Source organism: Eurytemora carolleeae, unplaced genomic scaffold (assembly GCF_000591075.1).
Source record: "Eurytemora carolleeae unplaced genomic scaffold, Eaff_2.0 scaffold1327, whole genome shotgun sequence".
Classification (NCBI taxonomy): Eukaryota; Metazoa; Arthropoda; class Copepoda; order Calanoida; family Temoridae; genus Eurytemora; species Eurytemora carolleeae.
In genome coordinates this window covers 35,775-47,353 of record NW_019397287.1, presented here as the reverse complement: position 1 = coordinate 47,353, position 11,579 = coordinate 35,775, and the positions used below count along the sequence as shown (strand labels likewise).

At 30.8% G+C, this 11,579-nt stretch overlaps 1 protein-coding gene across 1 annotated transcript in view; it reads left to right on the top strand.

The window, feature by feature from the left end:
* The window catches only part of LOC111713283 (uncharacterized), a 17,081-nt gene extending 5,946 nt beyond the window's left edge, over positions 1–11,135 (top strand). Inside the window, exons 4-7 of the mRNA XM_023488118.1 lie at positions 394–444; positions 1,034–1,143; positions 3,634–3,687; positions 11,052–11,135. Coding sequence (XP_023343886.1) covers positions 394–444; positions 1,034–1,143; positions 3,634–3,687; positions 11,052–11,135 — 299 coding nt within the window. The remainder of the gene's footprint in view (positions 1–393; positions 445–1,033; positions 1,144–3,633; positions 3,688–11,051) is intronic.
* The last annotated feature ends 444 nt before the right edge of the window (positions 11,136–11,579 follow it).

Below are 11,579 nucleotides of genomic sequence, written 5' to 3'. Positions count from 1 at the left end.
AGGGCTTTGGGTATGTAAGAAAAGTCAGAAAATTTCAACAGCCTCAGACCAATACTTTTTGAGTTATGTAAAAAAACTACAGGGGGGGGGGTCAAATTGACCCCCCCCCAGCAGGAATAGGGTTAAGTGAAAAATAGAATATTCAATAAAATCATAATTTAAATTTTGCCGCAAACGTTAACGTAAAAATATAAACTTTTTTATGCATCTTGTAAAATTTTGTCAATATGATTCTAAATATTTAACATCATTCACTAATTTGTTAAAGAAACATCGTTTTTTACAACTATTTTTACAAACAAATATGTTGATTTGCTTGAAATCGGAGAAAGAAGGACACTATTTGATACTTGATCAAAAAAATGTCCAAAATTAACAAATTTTTTATTTAAGAAAAATGTTTCCTGGTTTGTATTCCAGGATATGTTCCTGAGTTCTTCAGAGGTAACTATCATGGGTCGGCTTTAACCCTATAATACTGAACATCTTTATATCCAGCATAAAAGAAATGATAGTTCTTCTTGAAATTCGAAACATCCCTTAAAGATCACAACAATCAGATCAGTTTAGTTACATTTTGGCCTCGCCTCAATTTCTGAAACAAGAAAATTAGAGAAAACTTTATAAGATTGCTTGTATCTTTTGTTTATAGGTAATATTTACATTAAATCGTCTTGAATATGACCTAATTTTAAATAATTATAAAAAATGTTTGTAAATCACAAATTTCGATTAGATGAGTTTTTCGGGACCCTTTTTTGCCTTTTCTCAGTTTCCGATTTTTTGGGACCATTTTACTGAGACACTCTGTATGATGGGATGTTTTTAAAAATGAATTCTACCATACACCTTATCATCTACAACTTATTGGTGAAGGTCGTTGTTCAGCTATACGTGGTCGACCTTATATGGGTCAATTCGTAGCACAATGACCAGTTACAATTATGCTCATAAACATTACAAATTACATAAGCTAGTAATTTAATTGTATGTTGCTTGTCATGAATTGGTTATTTCTTCAAATCATGTTTAGGTTTGTATTGCAACCACAAATCAGCTAATGCTGAATGGGATAAACCTTTAGATGGGTTTAAGTGTTTACCGACTACTCTGGTAGTTACTGGAGGATGGCAATTTCCTACGGTATGCGTGGTTTCTGATTAAAATTCAATTAAATTGGACACCTTTTCACTCATAGCTTTTTAAAGGGAGTGTTCTCAAAAAATGAAAGGGGGTATAAGCTTACGGCGAAAAATTAGCGATGGTGATCGCTACGATGATTATTTCCGCTAGGTGTCTTTGCCACGTGGAATCACTCACAGCATCGAGAGTAGAGACATCTGACGGCCAATTAATTGGCGCTTTAAGTGCATTGTATATAAAACAAACAAACAAAATATTATGAAAAATCAACTTTGTACGAATGCGTCGAAAAATTATCGATGATTATAGGTTGTAATATCTGAATTATTTGTTGGGAATTAAATTTTTCGCCGTAAGCCTATACCCATTTTAATTTTTTGCAAACACTACCCTTTAATAGAAGAATTACTAATATTCAAACCAAAGATAAGGAAGTTCAGAGATCTACTATAAAGGCTGTAATATGCGATACCCCATTATGTGCAACTGGAGTACACGATCAAATTAAAAGACATCTATTTTCAGGGACCTCTATGGATCTTTTTTATATGAAATGCAAATAGATTAAATTTAGATATTTTATGTTTTATGTTAAAAGTTAGAGCATTTCTTTTAAAATTGTAAAACTTAAATCCCTGAATGGGTATAGAATTTACCCAATGACTACCGTTAGCATGGCAGTCATCCTTTATTAGACATACAGCATGTAGAGGTACGACTATAGGTCTACTGAGCCCAGCCCGTGAAGGCTGATTAGCAGTCTGTATTTATCTAGTTTGTGATGCAAACAAATAAAATTTTATTTTTTGCTAATTGGACGTGAAATGAAAACTAGATGAGTTACAATCGGATACAAATTTAATTTCATATAAAGGATTCTGATTTCTTATCCCTATATCTTCGCAACCCTAGGCCTAGCCGGGAGACCCTCCAATTACAGTTTACTTTTATCATCCTTTTTGATTTGTTAAATTATTGTTGTTTCGCAACTGGCGTTGCCCTGAGTTATACAAAATCTAGTACCGTGGTGTATTTCGTTGAGCCGAACCGTAAGCTCCCCTACTATCGCTCTTCCTCACCATAAATCAAAGACAGGAATAGGCTTCAAGTTTATTTCGGATCTGTGCTTCAGTCAGACAAAAATAAACAGTTATAAGGCTATAGAAAAGCTTCGAAAAGTACAATCAATCTATTCTTAATCAAAGATAATCATCAGAAAGTACTAAACGGGCATTAAAACCTGCAACCAAGCCTTGATCATAAACATGCGATACAAAACATGTAAAAGAATAATTTAATAATCAAATTAATATATTTACCACAGTAGTCCTCCGATTCTTGCACGGTAATCGATATAAATAACAATATATAACTAATGCGCAATACATGACAATTGTCGGTAAAAAACAGGTTTTATCATCTTGAAACTCTCTTAAGAATAAACATCTTGAACAGGGGTGAATGGTATAAACAACCAATTATATTCGTTTAATATTTACCAATTATATACTTTTGACTTAATTAGAAAAACCGATTCTATAATTGTGACTTAATTCAGTGCATGTAGCCCATCTTATACCTGTATCTACTAGCTTAACTTTACCAATTCTATAATTCAGTGCATGCAGAGCCCATCTTATACCTTTATCTTCTAGCTTTACTTTACCAATTCTATAATTTTGCTTTTTTAAGTTTAACCAATTCTTTACTTTTAATTCTAAATAAAGTATGACCAAATCATACTGTTGCTCTTTTAGAACAACTATTTCTATACTTTTGCTCTATTTAGTGTAACCAATTGTTCACTATTTCTCTATTTGGTGTAACCAATTATTTACTATTTCTCTACTTGGTGTAACCAATAATATAATATTGCTCTATTTAGTGTAACCAATTGTTCACTATTTCTCTATTTAGTGTAACCAATTATTTACTATTTCTCTACTTGGTGTAACCAATAATATAATATTGCTCTATTTAGTGTAACCAATTATTCACTATTTCTCTATCTAGTGTAACCAATTATTTACTATTTCTCTACTTGGTGTAACCAATAATATAATATTGCTCTATTTAGTGTAACCAAGTCTATCTATTGCTCTATTTAGTATAACCAAGTCTATACTATTGGTCTATTTAGTATAACCAAGTCTATACTATTGCTCTATTTAGTATAAGCAAGTCTATACTATTGCTCTATTTAGTATAACCAAGTCTATACTATTGGTCTATTTAGTGTAACCAAGTCTATACTATTGCTCTATTTAGTGTAACCAAGTCTATACTATTGCTCTATTTAGTATAACCAAGTCTATACTATTGCTCTATTTAGTACAAGCAAGTCTATACTATTGCTCTATTTAGTGTAACCAAGTCTATACTATTGATCTATTTAGTATAACCAAGTCTATACTATTAGTCTATTTACTATAACCAAGTCTATCTATTGCTCTATTTAGTGTAACCAAGTCTATCTATTGCTCTATTTAGTATAACGAAGTCTATACTATTGGTCTATTTAGTATAACCAAGTCTATACTATTGGTCTATTTAGTATAACCAAGTCTATACTTTTGGTCTATTTAGTATAACCAAGTCTATCTATTGCTCTATTTAGTATAACCAAGTCTATACTATTGGTCTATTTAGTATAACCAAGTCTATCTACTGCTCTATTTAGTATAACCAAGTCTATACTATTGCTCTATTTAGTGTAACCAAGTCTATTAACAGTTTTGACGGTTATTAAATACAAACAGACAAACAAACAACAACAATTATTTATTCATCAGGGGCACGGTAACACTCTGCGGGGGCATCCCTGGCTGGGGAAACACAGGATGCTTTGCTTACGATTTCATTGAAGGAAACGAATCAATCTTCGTCATAAATCATTCTACCATTTTACAATTTACCCCGCAAATGCAAAATATTTCTTCATCAATTTAGTGTCAACAGGTTTTTAACACATACTTTAAATGTTTATGAGTATTGAATATTAATTCTAAAATATTGGATCGTTAATTTTGTAGGAGGAACAAATCTACAGGTATTTTTATCGACATTTTTTATTCATATATCACATTTAGTTCCATGGGTGCAAACGTAAAAAAAAGTATATATTTAAATATTTTTTATTATTGCTAAATTTTTGTTAATCCTTTCTACTTCTTTAAACTTCATTAATATTTAAGGCATTTTAATATAAAGCACGAAATTGGAAGCATATCGCCAATGCAAATAGAAAATTGAAATGTTCTGTTGATTTGTTTAAAATAGTTAGTTAAACATCAAAATATGTACATAATATATACCATATATTGTATATGTACAATATATTTAAACATCAAAATATGTACTTAATTTGTACAATATATGTAAATTCGATAAAAAGTCTAAACATAATTTTTTTTTAAAAAGGAAGTGAGTTCTCTCCTTTAACCCTTATATTTTCAAACAATTGACCACATTTAGATCAATCGACGAGAATTTGCCAATTACTTCTTAAAAACAAGTTTTTCATAGACCTAAAATGTCCCAGTCTACAAAAAGAAAAGATATTTAGTGAGTTAAAACTTAAAATCAAAAGGTATAAGCGTTGCGAAATCTAAAAACAGAAAATTGGTGCAGTAGTATTTTGAATCTACGTATATTGTTATATCAACTATAAATTCTGCAAACTTTATTCCAAAAAGTTTGAAATATCGATTGTAGTCTATTAAAGGGTGTAAAGACAGAAGGATTACAAAGCTGAATAAAGTTTTTGCCACAAACTCTGATTTTCTAATCCCTAAATCTTTGCTACTTAATGCAGGGGAAGTAAGTTCCAAACCGTGCTTATGTTTCAAACCTGACACTGAGTGTTAGGTTTGGGTACACATATCATGATCAAGGTTTTGGTAAGTTTTCCTGTGCTGAGAGAAAATAATAATTAAAGAAACTATTTCCAACATATATTTTCATTTAAACCCCTAACAATTTTCGAAACAATTCAAGGTTTTCCAATTTCGCACATATCACAAAATCGAATCTTGGACACGTTTTGGAACATAAACCAACTTTCAGAGCAATCCATAATTTTAAAATATTCAACAATTCAGAACAAAATGCACTTTTAATAATTTTCGGAAAAGCACGAATCCTTGAAAATATTTGTATTCTCCAAATTATTTTAAAATTTGTTTCCACAATAATATTTTTAAATGTTGAGAGTAAAGATCATTTCAAGTTTCCTCCTTTTTTGCCGACAAATGTTTGGCATTTGTCTGATAAATTTAATTGTAAGTACAATATAATGTTGATATTAGAATTTTCCAATCTTACAAGTCGTTATATTTTAAAATATCATAGTAAAATATATTTTAATTCTACTTGTTTTGTGTAAATGCTTGAAAAGTATCATTAATTCAAATCTGTGAAATATCTCAAATTCGTGAAATGTTCAAAAACTTGTTTTAAAACCCACACTTTAAATTTGCTTTAAAAAATGTGACATGTTCTAAAATGAAATCATTAATCATCAAAAATTGAAATTTATTTAACCCTATCTCTGCTGGGGTACTTGAAAACCAGGATTTGCTAGGGGGTGTCAATTTGACCCCCCCCCCTCTAAATCCCATGTTTGATGTCCAAATATGACAAATGATACATCATTGGAAAGCTCTTGTGCTCTACTTTTAGAATCTGCAAAAAAATTTGCAAATTTGCAAAAATTGAAGTTTTTATCGCAAAATCCAGTTATATAGTAAAAATGTTTGCAAAATAAATTTGTCCAAAAAATGAAAAATTATACATTTTTGAAAAGCCCTTGACCATACCATTTTAAATATGCAAAAATTTGTGCAACATTTTAAATAACCTGATTTTTATTCAAGAAAAACTAAAAATGTGCAAATTTCCTTTGATAGGTTGTTTGCAAAAAATTTGCAATTTTTTTCTCGCAAAACTTGTGCAATTTGTTTCCTTATGTCAAAGGCTTTCCAAAAAGCTAAATTTTATCAAAATCTGACAAGTGGAAGTGGGTCAAAACAAAGATTTAGTTTGTTAAAGGAAAAAGCAGTCATTCAGGCAGTGTGCCTGAGGACTCAGGCAGTTAGTATTAAAGCCTGGTTTTAGGCCTAAAGGAAGGGCTTTGGATATGTAGGAAAAGTCAGAAAATTTCAACAGCCTCAGACCAATACTTTTTGAGTTATGTAAAAAAAACTACAGGGGGGGTCAAATTGACCCCCCCCCCCAGCAGGAATAGGGTTAATTGTAAGGGTTTAGTATTTGATTTGTTGTTAAAAATGTGGCCTTAGCTATTCTAAATTTAAGTATCCTGAGCTGAAAACTTTAGAATGGTGGATATCGGGATTAAGGCTTAATCCTCTCTTTTTGATAATCTCAAGATTAACATAATCTTGCAAGATTATCTTAAAAGTGTATGAAAAACGGTAAAATTCAAATTAATATTTAATCATCTGAGAAACTGTAGCAGCCAATCAGAGAAAAGCGGGCAACCAATGAGAGAACAGAAATATGCTCATTGGAGAAAACAATTAACGGATATCCAAGGAGAGAGAAAAAGAGTGGATTAGGACAAAAATGAAAAGGTTTCACAGTGGATATTCGGATCAAGAAGTCAGGATTAAAGTTTATCCATTCTAAAGTTCCCGGCTCAGGCGGTTTTTTACTTTTCGATTTAAATTGAAAAATATAAACATTTAGGAGATAACTTTGCACATGTGTCCCAAACCTGACACTCTGTGTCAGGTTTGGGACAAATCATGGGTTGGAACTTTCTTCCCCTGTTATGTTGTAGACCTTATTTATTTCAAACTGTGAATTCTGTTAGAACAAATAATCTAATTTTAAAATATCAAAGATTTACAACATTACAGGCCGAATTAAAAGATTTTGAGACGCAGCTCAAATTTGAAACGGAGCCCAAACATGGTTGGGGGGGTTACATTTAAAATTGTATTCAATGTTTCGAGATTTGAGTCGGCGCTCAATTGGAACCGGTTTTTGTCAGTTCGGCGACGCGGTTTAAATTCTTTGAATTCGGCCTAAGGTTTCAAAAATATATGGATCAGAAAGTTTGGAGTTGTGGCAAAGACTCAAATCCGTTAGAGTTTCAGGCGAAAAATCATTTTCTTTTTGTTCTTCTAGGTTAAACTAGCTGTTCAAAGAACTGACAGTGTTTCAATTATAGTACAGGACAGATACTATATAATTGGTAAATTAAGTCTTTAAAGGGACTGTCTTAGCAATTTTTGTTTAAAAGTTATGAATTTGAAATTAAAGAGTCTATAACCATTTACCTTCCTCATCCTCAATTTTAATATTTTGGTATCTTGAGTATTTCAAAAATATTGATTTACTGTTTGATTACCTCAAATTAAAATATACGTTTTTTTACGTTTTTTTAAATTTTTTTTTACATTGAAAAAATATATTTTTTACTAAATAAAACATCAAAATGATTATTATTGAAGCTTATGCTGAAATGAACTCGGGAATGCATGACAGGATATCAGAGAATTGATTTAGAGAAAATTAAATAATTGAGGGAGTGACAGCAATTATCAAAAATGTCAAAAATAGGAATTTCCCAAATGCCTGGGTATCTGGGAAATTTCTCAAATGCCTGGGTATCTGGGAAATTTCTCAAGTACCCAGGCATTTGAGAAATTTCCAAAATCTTAAAAATATCCCACCCTCAAATACCTATAGGAATTTGGGGAATTTCCCAAATGCCTGGGTATCTGGGAAATTTCCCAAATGCCAAGGTTTTTGGGAAATTTCCTATTTAAAAAAAAATGTAAATGCTGTCGTGTCATGAAATAATTTTCAAGAAAACTTTTCTATGAAATGATGTGCCAGGACCCAAAAGGTTATATAGCAATTTTGTGCAGTATGGAAACTGTGCAACAAAATGGCCGTTTTACACTTTTTTCGAGTACATTCCACTCTATGTATAATCTATTCTCTTTGAGTATAACCTCATTGTGGCACGTGTATATATTATGATATTATCTAGGTGGAAGTGGAGCAGGGGCTGGGACTACTGAATATTTACAGGAGAGAGGTTCGTATTCTGCCTACCTCTATTTAGTAAAGCTGTTATATATAAATATATATATATATGTATATATGGCTGGACCAACTGGCTGACATTTTTTAAAATTTAATTGTTTTTAAAATTCTACGGGTAAATATTAACAAATTAACAACAATAAAAAACTATATTACAATCATGTAAAGAAGAGATATAAATTATTTCGTTTACATGCCTACACGTAAGCTTTACATAGTTTTAATAAATCATAAAAAGTCAACAACAAAAAAATCCTTATACATTTTCATTAGCTCTTAGAATAAATAGGTTGCATATATAATTACATATTACTTTTAGATCTAATTAGTAAAGAAGGGATAAAGACACCAGGATTGACTTCATACAACTGTGCAATTAGGTATAAACAAAGGAATTGAGTCGTAGCTGCAAACTATGATTTTCTAATCCCTATATCTTTAAAATATTTCCAAGAATGCATTTTGAAAGATCAAATACTTTAAGTTTGAAATACGGTGATAGTCCTTTATTTCAATATAATGAAAACGACTTTTTTATTTAAGTTTTCATTGTTAACAAGTTTTTTCGAATTCAAGTTTACAAGTGATTAAAGAGAAGCTTTTTAATTGACAGATTCTCTAGTTTCCATTTTTTGTGCATACATGCTGCTTAACAGCTTAATATAAATTAAAATTAAAATCGAAAGTCGTCTTTATTGTATTTATACTGACAGTTTGCAAAGATATTGGGATTAAATAAATTGAGTTTGTGGCAAAGACTCAAATCTTTTCATCATTATCTGTAGCAAACCAAAACAATATCTTTATTATTACAAATAAATATACATTGATTTACAATGATTGAATAATCAAATATAATTAAGACTAGAAAGAGATAAAATTGTTAAAATGAGGAGATTTGTTCTTGTTTTTTAAATGATTTTATAACAGTAAAATCCAGTTAAATATTTGATTACATATATATGCAGCAGTAGTTTGTGTTTCTATAAACTTTAAATATTTAATTAGTGTTTTTTCTTTTTATCGTAAAAATGTGGGATTAATCAAAAATGTAGAAAACAATTGCGTTCGTTGCCTTTTAAATTTTTCCTTCATATTTCTAATATTTAGGTTTTCGGACAAATCCTTTATAACTATTGGAAAAGACATTGTCACTGAATATGATATAATCACAGGTGAATTACAAAAAAAAATGTTGCAAAGTTTTATTTTTGAAGAATTCAATATTTAGTTTTAAAAAAAATGTCTTTATTGTTTTTTTTTTCCTTGCCGAAGGTTTAAAGAATACTCAAATTATTTAATGTCGATTTATTTTGGCCAACCTCCCAAGTGAAATCCCTGAAACACAATTAGCAGAGACACCTAGCGGCCAAATAGTTGTTGTTTAAAGTAAAAAACCTTACAAACTATCAACTATATACGAAAGCATCGAATTAAATTCGACATGTATAGGTTGTAATAACTGAATAATTTATTTAAATTTAACTGAATTATTTTACGATCTAAATGGAGTAATGCAACTCCGTGGATTTGTATGGTTCAAGGCTCTTGGGTGTAAGACGTTTTTAACAATTTACTCCTTCAATCAATATCGATTTTAATTCGATATCAGCTTTTACATTTCATTTTTCGCGAACACTTCCTTTAATGTTTTGTTATTTGTTAGGAACTAGCAAAGATCTTCCTAAGCTTAATATCCCTCGCAATAAGTTTGGCTGCAGTTCTTTCCTGGTATGTACACATCAATTATATGGACTTAAAAGCAAATTTCTTAAGGGTTTTCTATTAAGCCGTCCTATGCCCTATCTCAAAATGAGTGTATGTAGTAAATGCCGACTCCATCAAAGTCTTTCAGACCCATATTAATGTAGGTACAATCCGGAACTGACGTTTCCACGAATACCACTATCCATGTCAATCCAGACACAACATCTGAGCCCGCGATTAAAAAACTTCGGCTCAAGCCGTAGTTCCTTAAACCCCATCTTCAACCCAACTCTGACGACAGCTTGTGTCACATGATTGACAGCTGCAAGATCTTAGGCTCAACTTAGGAGTTAGATTCAATAAAAATAAAACAGACCTTAGTTGGTTTTAGTGGAGCAAGGCTCAATGTTTAGCCTTGTTCTTTACTTCGTAGAAATTATGCATAATTTTGCAAAATTAGAGTTTCGCCTTTTACGCGTAATCCTGCAAAATTACACGAAATAAAATGTTTTCTTGTAACTGCACCTATATTTGAATAATCTATTACGTTGGAAACCCTATACCATAATCAAAGCTGAGTATTTTCCAACTGACATGTATTTAGATATCTATGTTACAGGTTAAGTTAATGTACGTATTTACAAGATTTGCACAGATATATATAAGAGTAGTTAAACTAATCACAATACAGGTTTGAAGTAGTTATTTACAGACGTAGCAAGGTTAGATTAATTGCAATACAAGTTTTGCGTAGTTTATCATAAGCACATTTAGATTTACAGACAATGTACAATGTAATTTATTTAGATATGTTCAAATGTATAATTATGGAATTTGGTTCTGTATTTATAACATGTAAACATATTTCAAAGTAAATACTATAAGATTTTGTAAAGAAAGTACAATTTCGACCAAACATCTTTAGAATATTCATGAGTTTCTACAGAATAAATAAAAATGTTATGGCTTGCATTTATATACTTTGGACATATGACTGATTGAAAAAAGTAAACAATAAATATATTTACAAATTTGCAAAATGTTCACAAAACGTTGAATAGTTAAATTTAAAAATTAAATTGAATAATGAAGAAGTAGTAAATCCCTTTGAAGACCATCTTTAGGATGTTGATGGGGAGGAGGTGTTTGTTGTTGCTGGAGGAGACACTGTTCTTGCATCAAGTAAGATCAATTGTTTCGCTACTTAGCGATTTCCCTAAAGACCTAATATATATACTGTGTGGTATTTCTCAGGACCGGATCGTAAGACTCCCTTCTCTCAACGCTCTTCATAATAAAAGGATGATAGTAAGGTTCCGAACGTTTATTTCTCTGAGCCTTCAATCTAAATCAGTTTAATAAACCCACAGAAAAAGCTTTGAGTGAAAATCATACAAATATAACAAATAATCCACTCAGGCATTAAAAAACTGTGGCTAGGAACCAATAAACGAATACATAATCATCAATCATACTAGAATCAACCAATAAACATAGATATATATAAAATAATTACCACGGTGATCCCAGAATTCTGAACACGGAAAATACTTGCAAAACGAATAAACATATACTGAATATAAATATAACTACTACTCCGCTAGAAATCTTGCGTCTGCGCAGTCGGACTGTAAACAGTTCCTAAACTAGTT